General features: G+C 54.7%; 6 protein-coding genes and 1 non-coding gene across 7 annotated transcripts; 5 read left to right on the top strand and 2 right to left on the bottom strand.

Moving 5' to 3' along the window:
* Positions 1 to 120: 120 nt before the first annotated feature.
* On the top strand, positions 121 to 1,337 carry IWZ02DRAFT_42290 (uncharacterized protein). The gene has a single exon (XM_066765867.1). It carries the CDS (start codon positions 560 to 562, stop codon positions 1,235 to 1,237), a length of 678 nt encoding a protein of 225 aa, XP_066620934.1. The 5' UTR covers positions 121 to 559; the 3' UTR covers positions 1,238 to 1,337.
* On the top strand, positions 1,197 to 3,080 carry IWZ02DRAFT_483696 (uncharacterized protein). The gene is made up of 2 exons (XM_066769173.1): positions 1,197 to 2,417; positions 2,469 to 3,080. Exons 1-2 carry the CDS (start codon positions 1,438 to 1,440, stop codon positions 2,785 to 2,787), a joined length of 1,299 nt encoding a protein of 432 aa, XP_066620935.1. The 5' UTR covers positions 1,197 to 1,437; the 3' UTR covers positions 2,788 to 3,080.
* Positions 3,081 to 3,197: 117 nt separating this feature from the next.
* On the top strand, positions 3,198 to 3,337 carry IWZ02DRAFT_t89. Its single transcript has one exon. It is a non-coding gene; the product is annotated as a tRNA-Glu (tRNA).
* Positions 3,338 to 4,297: 960 nt separating this feature from the next.
* On the bottom strand, positions 4,298 to 8,556 carry IWZ02DRAFT_42304 (uncharacterized protein). Its single transcript, XM_066765869.1, has 3 exons — positions 7,826 to 8,556; positions 7,562 to 7,770; positions 4,298 to 7,510 (listed from the first exon to the last, which is right to left on the bottom strand). Exons 1-3 carry the CDS (start codon positions 8,280 to 8,282, stop codon positions 4,391 to 4,393), a joined length of 3,786 nt encoding a protein of 1,261 aa, XP_066620936.1. The 5' UTR covers positions 8,283 to 8,556; the 3' UTR covers positions 4,298 to 4,390.
* IWZ02DRAFT_42403 (UreD urease accessory protein-domain-containing protein) lies at positions 8,467 to 10,049 on the top strand. The gene has a single exon (XM_066765880.1). It carries the CDS (start codon positions 8,832 to 8,834, stop codon positions 9,945 to 9,947), a length of 1,116 nt encoding a protein of 371 aa, XP_066620937.1. The 5' UTR covers positions 8,467 to 8,831; the 3' UTR covers positions 9,948 to 10,049.
* Positions 10,014 to 12,317, bottom strand: IWZ02DRAFT_457638 (uncharacterized protein). The gene is made up of 3 exons (XM_066767948.1): positions 11,849 to 12,317; positions 11,323 to 11,421; positions 10,014 to 11,272 (listed from the first exon to the last, which is right to left on the bottom strand). The coding sequence occupies exons 1-3, from the start codon at positions 11,881 to 11,883 to the stop codon at positions 10,153 to 10,155; spliced, it is 1,254 nt and encodes a 417-aa protein (XP_066620938.1). The 5' UTR covers positions 11,884 to 12,317; the 3' UTR covers positions 10,014 to 10,152.
* Positions 12,318 to 12,584: 267 nt separating this feature from the next.
* IWZ02DRAFT_435130 (uncharacterized protein) lies at positions 12,585 to 13,568 on the top strand (the record flags this gene model as incomplete). Its single annotated transcript, XM_066766420.1, has 2 exons — positions 12,585 to 12,628; positions 12,686 to 13,568. The coding sequence occupies 2 exons, from the start codon at positions 12,585 to 12,587 to the stop codon at positions 13,566 to 13,568; spliced, it is 927 nt and encodes a 308-aa protein (XP_066620939.1).
* Positions 13,569 to 16,572: the final 3,004 nt, after the last annotated feature.

Here is a 16,572-nt window from a genome sequence, read left to right on the forward strand (position 1 = left end):
GCGGGCTCCAATGTTGTTGCGGCGCGTTGCTCTGGTACCTGGCAGACGGACGGGTTGGTGACCAGATCAGGCAAGAGGGAGCCGGAAGGACGAGGGATTCAAAAGTCGCCGCGAATCTCGAGCAGCACCAAGCTCAGTCGGCAAGAACCGCAGAAACAAAAAGAAAAAAATGGCAAGATCTTTTCTTTCAGGCCAGGTTTAACTCGCCGCGTGAGCTGGCCGCACCTCAAAGGGCCCTGGTTGATGGGGAAAGCGATCAAATCGGTTCAGGCCAAAACGTTGGAAGGGCTATGGCTCCTTCCAAGTCGAGACGCCTTCCGGCGCCATGGCTGGCAGAGGCTGGCATGACCAAGTCATCAGCGACAGAGGTAGATGTTTCCTGGGCGCCGAGAGTGAGAGATCAAAGCGAGGATTTTTGAGTTGCAAAAGGTGAGGTTTGCGGAGAGGTCGTGACCGAGGGAGGACCCGTCATTCATGGGGATTCTTGGGTGGGTGGCCTCAAGCACGAGGCGATAATGTGGAGGAGTTCGATTCTGCGAGTCCCGAGCAGGAAAGGAGCATGGCGATGGTTTTTGGGAGAATTCACGAGGTGGTGGGTGGAGTGGGAGGACTTAGTCAGTCAGTCACTTCCCTCGTCTTGTTCGGCGCGTGTGCCGCTAGCGTTTGCCTGCATGGGATTAGCGTCAATAGCTCTATGGAAGTACTCGGTCGACGGTCAACTGTTCTTTTTTCAAAACCAACGTCACCTCTACTCGCTCCCACCACATTCTTCCTCTCGACCGACCGCGCGCGAGGCCGAGTCAACTCGAGTCTTACCTTACCAACCGCCCGGTCGCCATGCCATGTCTTTTGCTCAGCCACCAAATTTGGGTTCCCTGCGACGCCGTTGTTTGCAACTGCCGAGCACTGCTCTCCCACGCGATTGACAGCGCCGGCGCCCCTCAGGCAGTCATGCGAACATATCGCCTTGGTCCGGCCCGCTGCGAAGAGTCTGGGGAAGACGCGCACGCGGATGACCGACTCCATGCTAGCTCTGCTCATGGCATGCGATTTGCAGCCCTACAATTGGAAGAGCCTTATGCCGCCCCTCGCCGCCGCGACAAGGAGCAATTGCTGGCCCCAGCCTTCTCCTTTCGGCACGCGCCTGGCCTTGTTCTTCTTGGCTGCCCATGCGCTGACGTCTTCTGCTCCTGACGACGCTCCAAACCTGCCAAATACTCTCCGCCCTTGTCCATGATTCACCTACGCCTGGCTGGCCTTTTGATTCAGATGATTGAGCCGGACTGACTTTGTCCTCCCATTTCCTTCAGCTCCTAGCCCTCCGCTGCCTAGTGTGCCCGCATCTTGTGATTTTGTCTCATCTCATCTAGTGTCTAAACGGCATCAATATAAAGCCTCAGTCCAGCTTGCTGATTTCCTCCGTTTCAATCTCTCATCATGCCAGCAAGCAACGCAGTCAAGAAGCTATTTGGCTGTTTTGGGAGCTCCTCGAAGAAACTAGCCAAGGTTCCTCCCGTTCCCACCAACCGCCCTGTACCAGCGAGCCCAAGCGAAAAACAGGCCGCACCCGCAGTCAATCTTTCCAATAAGCCCAACATGGCCAACGCTACTGCCACCACCTTTGATATTGGCATTGTCAACAAAACAAACTCGAGCACTGTCTATGCCTACATCACCGGAAGAGCCCTCGACAACAATAATTCTCTCTTTTTACTCCAGTCCGACGGCAAGACGGCCTATTATCCAACCTCTCCGTCGAATACACAGACTGCCCTCAGTCAAAATTGCTCAATTCCGCTTGGGGCCCCGGGAAGCACAACTACTGTGACTATTCCACACCTAGCTGGCGCACGCATTTGGTTCTGCATCGGCGAGGAATTGACTTTCTTGCTCAACCCAGGTCCGGCCCTGGTCGAGCCCTCCGTCACCAACCCCACCGATCCAAGCATCAGAAAGCGCTGGGACTTTGCCGAGTTCACGTGGAACACCACCGAGCTGTATGCCAACATCACTTATGTTGATTTTGTTTCCATTCCAATCGCCTTGGACTTTGAAAATACCTCGGGTGCCACATCGCACGTCGCTGGCATGGACCAAAACGGCCTCGACGCTGTTTGCTCCGGTCTACAGGCTCAAAGTGCTTCCGATGGCCAAGGATGGTCCAGTCTCATTGTCAAAGCGTCTGATGGAAGCAACCTTCGAGCACTGTCTCCCAACGACGGCATCATCACCAACAGCTCTCTCTTTAGCGGTTACTACGATTCTTATGTCGACGCCGTCTGGAACAAGTACTCGTCAGACACCCTGAACGTCGACACACAAGCCAGCTATGGAGTTCTTGCCGGCAAGGTCAGCAACGGCGTCTTGACTGTCGGATCCGAGACCTTTGCCAAACCCTCTGCCGCCGACATTTTCAGGTACGTCGACACAAAATACTCTGTTTATGCACAAGACTAATTTCTCCACAGTAACTCCACCGGACCTTTTGCCAACCCTTCCGGCTCCGTCGAGCGCAACGCCATCATCCCGCGCCTGGCAGCAGCCTTCAACCGCAGCACGTTCCTCGTCGACACGAACACGCCTGCGGCCAGCACCAGCGACTACTACACCAACCCTGTCACGAACCACTACTCCCGCATCGTCCACGATGCTAACCTCGACAAGAGAGGTTACGCGTTCCCGTACGACGATGTCGCGCCCAGCGGCGGTTCTGACCAGAGCGGCGCTGTGTATGGCGCCCCAAAGACGTTTACCGTCACCGTCGGCGGCAATGGGGCTACGGCGTAGGCATCCAATGTCCGGCGTTAGATTGATGGGGTTGGGAGATGGGTAGGACTTGTCTTTGTAGATGGATCTGTCGCGGAAGGAGAGATAACGGTCTGTACATACGCACCACTTGCTTTTGGATTTGTTTTGGATGGGACATCCGACTTAACAGGGTCATGGGGTAGACGGACCGGTGGCACATTCATGTCCTCATGTCTTCACACACGCACGTACGTGCATATGCTGTATATCCACCACCTGCTGTATCTCAAGACATGTATACATGACTTACAAACAACGCCTGCTTCCGAAATTGCGTCATAGCCTCACTCGTCCTGCCTGTCTACTTTTGCCATATCAATCAAGACCCAACTTGCACCCTACATATACCCCACCGATCCCTGCTTTCCCAACAACAGCAAAAACATCCATCCATCGTGGTGTAGTGGTCTAGCATTCCAGACTCTCACACAGCCAAAGCGCCCCGTCTAGCCGCATGTGGGCATCGACTAGCAGAGCGTGGCAAGCTCACTGATTTCTGGAGACCCGAGTTCGATTCTTGGCGATGGAACAATGATTTGTTTTTGTGGGTGCGTTGCTTCTTCTTCTTCTTCTTCTTCTTCTTCTTCTTCTTCTTGTTTTGCTTTTGTGGTGTCTTCGGTTTTGTGATATGCAGAATCGGGATGAGTAGGTCTGGGTATTGAAGTGAGCTTTTTGGTTTCTGCGAGGGGCTTTTTTTTTTTTTTTTTTTCTTTTTTGTGTTGGCGATGATGGCCGGCGTGCTTGTTGTTTTTGGGTGCTGCTGGCTGGGGGTCACTGACTCCCCTGCTTATTTTGGTTGTGCGTGGGTTCGTTCCTGTGGTGGATGGAGGAGGCAAGGCGGCGACACCATGACAGGACAGTACCTACATGTACCCAAGTGGTTTTTTTAGGCATGCCCTGCGTACCTCCTGTATGCTTTACTCCTGCCAGACCACCTATCCGTCGGTGTGCCATGTACGAGCATCTCCAATCCACCTCGTTACCTGTCTGCCTTCTCCCTTTCCTTCCCAAAAGCAAATTCCCATCACTCACTGCCGGAAAAGGCAGTCAGTCCTGATCAAGTAATCTTCACTGCCAAAAGAGACGAAATGCAAAGGCTCCTGAGAAGCTTTTCGCTCACTCAGCATTGAGCCGTACTACTGTGGACAAGGAAAAAGATGATTATTCATGACCGAGCACCTCATGGTGATCAGTGAAGCAAAGCAGCAAGCCTCGCCCTGTCGCAACAACAAATACGCAACACAAAGGGGATACACGTTAGTAAAGGACGCAAGGAGAAACAAGATGAATGGAAAAAAAGGGGCCACAATCCATTGACGTCGGGGGATGCATGGTCGACTGTAATGTGTGATGGTGGAACAGCAGCAGCAGCCCTCGTCACGTGACAACTGAATCATCCGAATGTTCCCGCCTCAGGAGGACTTGCAGTACAAGCAAGCAAAGGAAATGAAAAGGAAGAAAACCTGCCGCAGCATTAAAAACGCCAGTGGTGTCCTTGACTGTCCAGTCCGCCCCGCTCGCTATACGTGCGCCTGCTGCCATGCCCGAATTACCTACCTACCTACCTGATATGTACGTGCGCTCAATCACCCAGCACGCTTTCTTGCTCGCCCTCGCCCTCGCCTTCACCCTCTGGGCCGTCGTCCGCCATCTCCTCGTCTTCGTGCACCTCCAGCTCGCGCTGGCGCGTCTCTTCCTCCTCCCTCTCCCTCTCGGCCTCTTCGTCGTCTTCGTCTTCGCTGACGACCCTCTCGGCGCTCTTTGCAGCCGCCTGCTGCTTCGTCGAACCGCCTCGGCCAGCGTTTGGGGGAGCACTGCTTGTCGCTCTGCTCTTGGCTCTGCCTTTGCTCGCCGCTGATGACTTCTTGCTCTTCTCGCCGTGGCCCGCCTCCAGGTACGCCACGACTTCTTTGAAGTTGTTGCCCAAGCGGTTTTTGTTTCGCTCCAGACGGCGGCGGATGGGACCAGTCGAATTGTATCCCGCCTCGCCCATCTCGTCCTCGTCTGTCCACTCGTTGTCAAGCCCATTTTTCGACGGCTTGCCATCCAATACCCCCGCCACGATGGCAAGGACGAATTTGGCTGCGAGTTCGCACAGACGCTGCTCAGCTAGCAATGCTTCGCCAGCCTTGATCATTTGCCTCTGCTCAGACTCATCTTCCTCGTCGGATTCCTCGTCGTCACTTGATTCGGGCTCGTCCTCAATGTCAGCAGGCTCGTCATCCTCTGCAGGACCAATAAGGCTTTTGCCCGCCTTTTTGGCAAAAGCACGCTCGGCGGCGCCAAGGACTTGCAGCAGACTTTTCTGTTTCGGGGCTGGTACCTTCAGGACAAGCGCCAAGAAGTCATCGGTGTCCTGGTTTTCATCTTGCTGCCCAGCTGCATGGTCACCGTTGCCATTGGTCTGAGCATTCTCTCTCTTCTGCCTCTCGATCTCGCGCTTCTCGTCTCTTGCAGCGCGCGCCGATCTGAGTGATGAGAAAGCCGTGAACAAGTCGAGGGTAATTCCTGCAGCCGTGAGGCGGACTTCGTCTGCACCTTGGCGTTCGCGGAGGACTTCCTCAAGAGCGGAATTGAACGCGTCGCGACGGATGGCAATAGCTTCTACATCGTCGTCTGGGACAGAACCTATTGAGGTATCCTTGACTAGGACCTCCCAGTAACGTATCTTCCACAGGAAATAGAACATTAGAGACTGGGCCGCATTGACCGCAATGACATCTTCAGTGGCCGACTGAGCGGTGGAAGTGTCAGAGCTGGGCACGCCGCGGCGAACAAGATCAATGAGGATGGTGATAGCGTCAGAAGCTTCGGCAGGTTGGCTGCTATTGCATTTCGTCTTCTTAGGCGTGATCGCGGGTGGTGCTTCAAGGGGCTCGACGCAGTCGGATATGCTCGCAAGCTTCGATATGCGAAGAACGGTGTTTGAAACGGCGGAGAGAACATTGTCGCTAAGGTTGCCTCTTTGTGAAAGCGGTTTGCCCTTATGCAATGCATGAAGCGCTGCCACCGTGTCTTCCCACAGCACCTGTAGCTTCCCTTCGGTGATTTCACCAAGCTCTTCGTAACTCTTCGCGTGCAATAGCGCTCGACTTGCCTCCACAAGGACTGCTTCGTTGCCGTGGCTCATGAATTGCTTGTTGATATCGTCGAGTAGCTGACTGTAGGTCGTGCTGTCCTGGCGCAGCTCCTGGAACACCTCTAGGTTGAGGACATGCTCCAAGCGAAGCACAGCAGAGGCTGCGTCGGGCACGGCGCCAAACTTGTTGAGTAGTTGTGGTATCAGAACGGCCAAGTGTCGAGCGGCAACCTCTTGCTCATCCTGCAAGCTTTCTTTTTGCGCCTTGGTGAGCTTGGACTTTTGGTTGTGAGGTTTGCCGGCTTCCATTGTGTGCGTTAACCGCATTTTTACCGACGCATTCAAAATGTCAAGTAGAATAATCTCGTCCTTCTCGGTGAGCTTGCACAATAGCTTGAATGCAGATTCGGGGTCTTCTGTTGCGCCATTGGTCTGGGCACCACCTGAACTCTGGGAATGATCATACAGAAGATATCCGGCAATGACCTCCCACTTCTGGAGCTCTGGTAGCGTGTCGTAGAGTGCCTCGGCAGCAATTTGGATGCGCGATTCCACTCCGGCGGCGACCATGACATGGCTGTTGACGAATCGATCAATCTGACTCGGTAGGCTTTCGTCGCTTTCATCGTAGACCTGCAAGTTTTCTACCAAGGACTTAAGCCTCAGCCACTCAAGCCTCGGATTTTCATAGTCGTCGTCATTATCGACAGTGACCAAAGCCTCATCAAGGGCCTCTTGGCCTCCCAGCTCGTCAACGTTGGCATCGTACACGACTTCAATGTTCGATGCCACGAATCCCACCACGGCTTTTCTCACGCGCGGTTCAACATCGAAGATCAGGCGGCCAATGCTGTCGATATCGGAGGGCTCAAGAAGACCGACGTCAAGGAGGATGTGGAGCAATTCGACGGTCGCGGCGCGAACACTTGGATCTGCATCCTGGGTAGCCATCTCAACCATCCTCGGGCGGAACCTCTCTGTGAAGGTCTTCAGGCCACCAAGTTTATCCGAGTCCTTGAACATTCCTTGCAACTGCTTCACCACCTCCAATCTCGTGGCGGCTGATACATCTGAAAGAACCCAGCCAAGGTATCGAATATGGTTGCCATCGAAGAAGAGGTCTGGGAAAGTGTTGATCCAGTCACTCAGACCTTGGACGCACTCCAGCCGTATCCTAGGGTCAACGTCGCGGTAACGGTGGACAAAGACGGTGTCGAACCAATCCCTGATGATGGCCTCCAGTTTCTCTTGCTGCTCAATCGCCTGCTTGCTCTTCTGATCAAGCTCGGCCACTCTGCCCTTGTTGTTTTTGTTGCGCCTGGCCTCGGATTCCTTTTGGCGTATCGCCCTCGAATTCTTCTCGACAAGTTTCTTTCCTACCTCACAAAGCGCGCTAATGATGGCAGTGGAAATGGCAGTTGCAGTATGACGAAAGGGCCGACTCTTTCCCGAAGACATGGTGCTGAGCCAGATGTGGATGTTCTCCATGATCTCGGGGCTGTTGTACATCATTTCGGACTCGGCCAGTGTTTCGACAAGTGAGCTAAAGAAGCCGACCATGTTGTGGCGAAAGTTTGCAGTACCTCTGCCTTTTGCGATCAATGGATAGTCAACGTTGTTTTGCTGATAGACTGTCAGACCACAACCTCACCCCACGTTGACCCATTTACTCACAGCTTGGTATTCCTCTTGTATGTCATTCAGCTTGCTGTCACAGTTGTCGGGGTCCTCCATGTCGTGGTCATCGACCTTGGAATCGCATCCAGCGCACCTGAGGACGAAGTTTATGAGCTCCGCAAGCTCGCGCGAGTTGTGATCGTTGAATCGGTGCAACCAGCGCGCCGCCACATCGTTAAGGTTGTCCCCGCTCGCAAAGACATCAGCTAAAATTAAACAGTCAGCGCCGGCGCAAGCAAAAGGCTCTTCTTGGAGGCGTACCGTAGAGACCACCGACTTCCTCGGCAGCCGCAATCTTGCTCGGGCGCGGCTTTTTCGCCTTCTTTTGTTTCCCAGCTGGCCTTATCGCCAGGCTAAGCTCTCCGTTAGGCTTGCTCTTTTTCGCAGCAGGCTTCTTTTGCGGCTTGTTCTTTCGGGCCGCGACCTTCTTTCGCCTCTTTTCGCGAATCTCCTCCTCGTCTGGCTCGTCCTCGCTGCTCTCTTCGTCTTCCTCCTCCTCGTCCAACGCGTTGTCTGCGTCGGCGCCTTCATCATCATCGCCCTCGTCAGCTTCGTTGCGCTTGCGCTTGGAGGGCGCGGGCGCAGAAGAGTAAATTGTCTCGGGTTTCTTAGTCACGCGTCCGGACTTGCGGCGACTGCCGGCGGTGGTGGTGTCAGCTGGGGCTTGCGCGTCGACTTCCGGCGAAGAGGGCTCCATGCTGGAGAGACGCGCTGGCATGGAACCGGAAGAGGAGCTGTTGGCGGTTGGCTGCGTCGAGTTTCCGGGCGCAAACCGATTCGCGAGAAAGGTGTCGTAGCCGACGCGTTGGGAGAGGTGTTGTTGCCCACTGAGATGAACGAGACGAGCGACGGCGGACAGCGGGCAAGGAAGACAAGCTTGGGACTCGTTATGTTGCGCAAATTCGGTTGAAGGATGCGAGGCGCGACAGCCGCCGGTGGTGGGTTATGTTCGCGGTGGATCGGAGGGACGCGTTTGCTGGCGAGGGCGGCGGAGGTGCTTGGAGCGCTCGGTCGTTCCTGTGTGCCGCGCTCTGGCCGTTGGAAGCCTGCCGCGATAACTCAATGCCGCTTAGAACCCACAGCCGCTCTTGTCAAACGACCACGTATAAATACCCCGCGTCATTGGACAACGGTGCAGCTGCCCCTCGGTCAAAGCTCCCCCCAACGCGCTTCCTGGCTGGAGATAAACATCAAAAAAATCGACGACGGGGAAAGCTCCTCGTGTATCGACTCCACAATCATGAGTTGACACGAGAACATTTCGAAAATGGCTTACAGCAACCCCTTTCCGCCCTCGGCCTCGCAGCCAGGCCGCGGCAAAATCGATCTTGCTTTGCTTCCACCCTCCACTCCCGTCCTGAAGACACTCTCCTACCAGTATCCCCTCAAGCTCATTGCGCCAGAGCCCATCATTCTCCAACAAGCGACCTCATCCAACGAAGATGCCGCTCCCACCGTACATACCGTCTTCTTCCTGACCTATGGCGGCGGCCTTGTCGCCGGCGACACCATTGACCTGCACATAAAACTCGCACCTACAACACGGCTGGTCTTGCTGACGCAAGGCAGCACCAAGATCTTCAAAGCACCATCATCCGCGTCTGAGCACCGCGCAGGGCAAACCATGGCAGTAGACCTAGCGCCCAGAGCAGCGCTCTGCTATCTTCCCGACCCAGTGCAACCCTTCAGCGAAAGCAGCTTTACCCAGATACAAAGGTACAGGCTGGCAGCCGACTCGTCTGCAGGAGGCAGTGCAGGCCAGCCAGTGGCAAGCCTTTGCGCACTGGATTGGGTGAGCGAGGGACGCAGCGCCCGGGGCGAGCACTGGGGCTTCTGGAGCTACGTCTCGCGCAACGAAGTCTACCTGGCCCCTTCTCCGTCCGCTTCTCAGGCCGATGGGTCGGCTCGGCCGAATGCGAAGGATCGCTTGCTCATCCGCGATAATATAATGTTGCACAACGGCGTCGAGGGCGGCAGCGTCACCACCGCTGGCGATGTCTTGGGCCGCATGGACGGGCTTGCAGCCGTCGGCACGCTGGTCCTCTGTGGCCCGGTCTTTGTGGCGCTGGGTGCGTTTTTTATGGACGAGTTTGCCGCTCTCCCGCGGATAGGGGCAAAGTCGTGGAGTTCGGGCGCTGCTGCGGCCGCGCCAGGAGACTTCGAGTCGGAGCTCTCCGGACAGGAGAAATGGCGCGCAGATCGGTTGAGACAGGAAGCAGCGGACGGTGTGCTATGGACTGCGGCAAACGTTCGGGGCTCGGTACTTGTCAAGGTCGGGGCAAAGACTGTGGAGGGAGCGCGAAGTTGGCTGGGCGGGATGATCAAGAGGGAAGGAAGCGTTGAGAGGGAATTTGGTGAAGGAGCGTTGTTGTGCTTGAAGTAAGCCAAGAATAATGATACCCAGGTGTGTAGCTGTAGACGAGTGTGAGAAATTCAATCGAATTTGAAGAAGTCTATGTGTAGCAATCCCGAAAATGCCAACAACTCTCGCAAAACCAAAGGGGAATCTGGTATCTCAAGTGACGAAGAAACAAACGATGGACCACGCTTTAACAGTACGCCTTTGACCCTTGCATGCTTGAGGGAAATCATATCCAAGGTCTGTGCCGCCTCTGACTCCAGTCCCACTGCGTCGCGGCGCGCAGGTCATCCACATTGAGAATGTGAGCGCCCTCGGCAACTAGTGTCTTCCATACGCCGTTCCGCACACCAATGGGCCAGCCCGGCGTGCCCCAGTACCTAGACTTCAAGCCTCGTCTCTGTGCCCCTTTTATCTGGCCTCTCAGCAGCCGCAACTGCTCGGCAGACATTCGGCCGCCACGCAGGATCGGCGAGCGACCAATTGTCTTGCTGAATTGGGTCGAGGCGTAGTATGAGTTGGAGCGGTCGAAGGTGGCCGCCGTGACGTTAGGGGGTAGCCCGGTGTTGCCTTGCCCAGACGCGGCAAGAATTGTGTCTAGCGGCACGTCGTCCGCGCCACCAATGGACTGCTGCGCCCCAGACGCTGGATCAGGGTCTTCGTACATCAGGGACAGTGGCGCATCGAAGAAAATATCGCGGTATGTCGTGTTTGCGATGATGAGGTCGAACGGGGCGTTGCCGGTGGCTACAATGGTCACAGGGCCCTCGACAAAGTCGTGTCCGTTCCAGTGGCTGAGGTAGCCACGTGAACGAAGCTTTTCCAACTGCTCGGATACGACAGGCCAGAGTTTTGGGCCATCCGTTTTGAAGTCGACGAGCAACACGAGCGTTTGGCGCGGGTCTTCGTCCCAAACGCCGTTGCGAGGTACTGCTGCACTTGAGTTGGAGACGAGCAGCGTTTCGGGAGCATTCGCCCGGTCGAGGACGTCGAGAATGAGGTTAAGGTAGAGGTTGCGAAACGTGCGGTTTGGCGTAAGCGCAGCAGTGTTGTGTCCAACATAGAGCTCCGGTTCAGTGTTTGCGTTGTTGGTTGAAGGAAGTAGCCAGACGTCCGCTTCAACCCCAATGCAGCCGTAGTGGAGCGCATCGAAAAGGGGAATTCGTCGCCAGTAGTCGTTGTGGGAATGGCACGGGATTGGTTGGACATCTCGGGTGACATTGGTTGGATATCCAAGGCCTTCGCTGTAAAAGCCTGGTTCTCCCCGGTGAGGAAGAAAGCCTGGAATGTGCGAGTCCCACATGAGGGGGCCCAGGTTGATGAGCACGTTTGTGAGATGCACAACACCACTGCTGGAATTAGTAAAGGGCTCTGGGCAGCGCAGTCGAAGAGCACTCACAACAAAGATAGCGTAAGGACGATGATGCCTATGACAATTTGTCTTGTTGTTCTTGCCCACGGCGGTAGATTGAATGCAGGCCAAGGGCCATGATTGAGACTGTATGACTTATGAGTTGGAACCTCCCCAAGTAGCGTAACGCTTGATGGGTCTTCGTATTGCGTGGCTTCTTCAGCAGCCCACTTGCGCCGTGCCTGGGCAGACATGAAGAGCCTTCGCCAAGCAGGCGGCATCCCCTCGTCTGTAGTGTGGACAACAGTCTCAGCATAGATGGTCTTGGTCTCGAAAGACATTTTCGACGAGGAGACGTGAAAAATGCTGTTGGAGAGAGATTTCAAGGCGGATGCGTTGAAAGTTCAGAACCATGGGTTAAAGTGACGAGAGCATGGCCAGGGACGACCAATCAGAGCCAAGGCGTGGGCCAGGGATGAGATGAAAAAGGTCGCGAGCAAAGACAGGAGATCAGAAGGGTCGAGGGGAGAGTGAAGCCCGCAAAGACGTATTTAAGAAATCGATTGAAACGTACCTGCTTTCTAGCCGTGACAGACAGCCGCAAGTCATGTAGCTTGTCCCTGGAGAGTTGGTCTGACGCTCGTGGGACGAAAGGCTTGTACCAGACGGTAGTCGTGGCGGGCCGAGATTGTTCTGGCACGACGGATGGTCTTCTCTGCGCTTTTTTTTTTTTTTTTTTTTTCCTTTTTTTTTCCCTGTGTTAGCAGATGGCTCGTCCAGGGAGCAGAAGCCACGGCCCAAGTAGTCGAAAGCTTGAATTTGCGGTCAAAGTCGACGTGTGAAGAGGCACCACGGGCCGTATTAAATCGGTTGAAGCAGCTGGCGGTGGAGCCGATGGCCGGGCAGCATCTGCTGGCACTTCAGCGCGGAGGAAGATCAGGTGCGGCCGGCGGTGCCCGGCGTCAGTCGCAACGTGCCTCGACTTGGGCTCATGTCTGGCTGTGGGCGCATGCAATGATGGTTTGTCGTCATGATGAGTGAGGTCCAGCACGCCTCGCCGGCAGCGCAATCCGTTGGTCAACAGGCCCTTGTCAGGCCCAGGCCAAGCTTTGTGGCCCGGGCCCGCCACACCTCTCGGCCAAAGGCCCGGCGCGCTTCACCTTCCCCCATCATCTTCGCCTTCGGTTGTTGGTTGAGCCTCGCGCATGACAATTTCCAACTGCAGTGCCATCGTCTCCGACCGTTCAGCCCGCCGTTCTCCCTCGTTGCTGGAATCCCCCAACCTAGCCTAGCCGTCCACGCCTCCCGACATGCCTCACAAGCACAAGCGCAAGGGCCCGGTCGAAGATGCGGCGTAAGTCCCATGCCAATCCTTTTCTTGCTATCCGCTGATCACCCTCGACCATGACAGCTACGACCTTGCGCCTAGCGCCCGTGCGAAACCGCTCTCTGTCCGCGAGTCCAACACGCTGAGCGACAACTTTGCGTCCACGACGAAAAAGAGAAACGACAAAAGGCGAAGCAAGCGCGTCCAAGGGTACGGCACAGATGACACCCCCAAGGCTTTCGCGCGCTTGATGAAGCTGTCGCAGACTGGCAAGGGCTTCAAGGGATTGGACAATGGCGATGCGCCGCGGGGCAAGAAGCGCAAGCTGAATAGCAGCCAACCCGCTGCTGAACAGTCAGAACCTCCTGCGAAAAACTCTGAAGAGGTACCCAAAATCATGCCAGGGGAAAAAATGTCAGATTTTGTCGCCCGCGTCGATAGGGAGCTGCCTGTCGCTGGCCTTGCGCGCAAGGGGAAAAGCATCGAAGGCTACAAGGGTGCTCAAACCAGGCTGGAGAAGAAAATTCAAAAGAAGATAATCAAGTGGCGGGAAGAGGAAGAACAGCTCCGAGACGCGGAGGAGGAGAGGCGGGAGCTAGCGGAAGAGGAGGACGACGAGCTCAATGCCATGTTTGACGACAAGACGGAACCGTTGGCCGCGCAGGGAGCCGGGAAGAAATCGAAACGCAAGCGTAGACTGGGCGAAGTTGGAGACGAAGACGATCCATGGGCTGTGCTCAAGTCCAAGAGGGAGGCCCCCAAAGGCCTTAACGACGTCGCACAGGCACCGCCCACATTCACTACTATACCAAAGGAAAAGTTCAAGGTCAAGAATGGCGCAAAGGTACAGGTTGAGAATATACCCAACGCTGCTGGCAGTCTGAGGAGGAGAGAAGAGCTGGGCGAAACTCGGAAGAGCATCATTGAGAACTACAGGGCCATGATGGACGCGAAGAGGAAGGGCTAGGGTCCTTTGCATATCCGGATGGCAAAAGAAGAATCGAGCTAGTCCACAAATTTCTTGATTGAAGAGGCAGAGTCGGGTCATTCTGCCTACAGCCGGATAAACGAGCTTGCATGGTTTGAGACACAGTTTTATGCACAGGCCGTGGGACGTATCACGTTTTGGGGTGACGTGAGACAAATTAAGGCTGTGGACATACTACGCCGCTCTCAAGGAAACGGGAACCGTTCCTGGTCAAACAGCGCATCATTCTGAGCATGAATGCTTCACGGGTGCATTTGCGATTCCTTGTAGTTGGGGTTTTTTTTTATTTTTTGTTTTTATTTTTTTTTGTATGAGTTTTAGGGATGCTTCCCTCCAACTTGTGAGTAGTATCACTGTCATTTGGTGCTATTCTGTCCAGCGTTATGTCTCAATTCAAATGCACAACTGCTGTGCACAATCACCAAATACCATGTGGGATCTTTGGTAGTAAAAGTAGAATCCTTACCGGCCTTTGGTTGTGAAGCGCAAGTTGTTCTGCAAGAGCCTAGTGTTTGATTTTGTAGCTGACAGCCCAAAAAGAAGCGAATCAATCTCCAGAGCTCGAAAGCACTAGACACCTGCATGTAGAAATGCCTCTGTAGCAATGGATGGCGGTGACCGTCGTCGGATAAATTTCCGCGCACGGACCCCGGCCGGCCGGGTGAGCGCACGAGCCAAGGGATCCCAAGGTAAACCTAAGCTAAGCTAAGCGAGTCATCGGCGCTCCTGCAGCCCGCTCTGCAACTCCCACCGCCTTTGAACATCATCGTCGCCGTTCGATCCACACTTACTCCTTCCGTGATCTTACTTCGCTACGACCCACCTAAATTCCTGGAGCTGTTTTCGGTGTGGCCCAATATGGCCAGAGGTTTTGACGAGTTGATCGAGTTTTTGCTCGAAGAGATTGCCTTGCGGGGTGAGCAAGGTACGTTGCGCGACCATCCAACGGCAATGCCGCATCGCAAGCTGCAGAAATTCTGCGGCGAATCATCTGTTTCACTTTCCTTGGCCCTTGTCCACTGCCTTGCAATGAGTACCAAGCAGGCCAAGTGAGGTCGACCGTTCGAAACTCGGATGCCGCCTTTTCCTTCGCTTCGCTGCGCTCCACTGCATGCGATAGCTGCTGATCAAGCCACCATCAATAGGCGCAAGCTCTTCTGACTTCAAGGATTTGCTTCTCAAATTCTACTCCCAGCCTGAAGACACTGGAAGCTCCGGCAAGGCGAGCGCAACCCGCCCTCCGCCGCACATTGATCGCCGTCTCCAGGAAAAAATTTGGGCTTGGTTGACTGTCCATCGCGACATTTGCATCGAAAACTACCACCGTGGGAGTCCGCCGACTTTGGACGAGTTTGAGCGTTTAGAGAATTCGCAAACAACGCAAAATGGCGAATCAACTACGGATGCTCCTGAAAATGATGCCTCTTCGAATACGCAGGCAAATCCCCAAGCTCCTCGGCTTTTCGTGAACGAAGATCGCATGTGGCAAGCCATCACGGGGCACGGCGTGGACCCCAAAAAAGTGCCCAGACACGAATTCATTGTCCTATCCATTATCGCTGCCCATGGCGAGGATGGAGTTGTTCAACCCGAAATTACACGCATCAGCGGCCAGGACAAACGTTCAGTACCAAGACGCACCGACAACCTCCAGAAAAATGGATACATTACCAAGACTCATGTGCTGGCCAAGGGCACCCGAACAAGCCTCTGCACCCTCAAAAAGTTTGCAAAGGCCCAACAAGAGAGACGAAAGGCCCTGTCTGACGTCGACCATACTTCTCCTCCCGAGTTGGTCAGGGAAGTGATTTTTGAGGGAGGTCTGCTCATCTACGACCGTTTCTTCGACGTCCTCATGGATATCCTCAAACAATGCACCATCATCACTTTTGACGACTGCAAGAGCAAGCTCGGCATCAAGACGAAAACTTGGGAGATGAAGTCGTTGTGGCGATCAATGCGACGTCTCGAAGGGCTTGGACTTGTGAAGAAAGTCAAGGCGCAAATAAAGGGCTTGGTCGTCACACAAAAATGGTATCGTTGCATCAAATTGACCCGTCAGCCCACGCCGCGTGATCGAGTCGTGTTTGTCACGATGAGTATGAGGGCAGCAAATAGAGTTAAGAATGAGCAGCCGGATGCTGGCGGCGACGAAGATGCCGAGCATGACGTCGAAAGTGCTGAAGACGAGGACAATGATGGAAACGGAGCGGGTCAGGCGCCGCTAGGAGCTGAAAATGATGTCGAGGAAATCGAGAGGCTTCCACCGCAATGGGATCCGGACCGTCCCCTGACCAACTTATTCTGGGACGTCATCGACGACGCGGGCCCTTCAGGCACAACGACAGCCATCATCCGCAGCAGGGCACTGGGGTCTTTCTACAAACGTCCGGTTGACTCTATGTTGGGTCGCATTTCTGACATTTGGCACATTTCTCAACCTGATCACTTGAGACATCTTGCTGTGGTCAGAGACACTGGCATCAGCGGAAAATATATTCACTACATTTACCGCTCATTCGCCAATTTCCAGATTGCGGTTGATCGAGGCGAGGCCGCGTGGGAGGTCGTGGTGACGCAACCAGTCAACCCAAATGTCAGCAAGGTTAAACCACGTGCCAAAGGTGGGAAACATATCAGGGAGAAAGCTCAAACAGATTATGGGCCCATGGACGAATGGGGGTTTCCTCAAATCACTCCCTCTGCCTTCCAAGGTCAAGACGGAATGGCAACTTTGGAAGAATCCAACAAGGCGATTTTCCAGAGCGGTCTCAAGTCTCTTCCAAGTCGCGGCTATATTCCGCGATTCATAACTAAAGGATTCAAGGCTGGGGCTCGTGATTTGCCGGCTGATTCTGATGAGGACGGCGACTCCAGCTTCACAGATTCTCCCAGGCCAAAGTCGAAACCAAGGACCAAACCTGCAGCCAGAACTCAGAAGCCCACAGCCAAAACTCCGCTGTTGAAAAGGGCTACAACACAT

Source organism: Phyllosticta citriasiana (genome assembly GCF_038021145.1).
Source record: "Phyllosticta citriasiana strain CBS 120426 chromosome Unknown IWZ02scaffold_10, whole genome shotgun sequence".
Lineage (NCBI taxonomy): Eukaryota > Fungi > Ascomycota > Dothideomycetes > Botryosphaeriales > Phyllostictaceae > Phyllosticta > Phyllosticta citriasiana.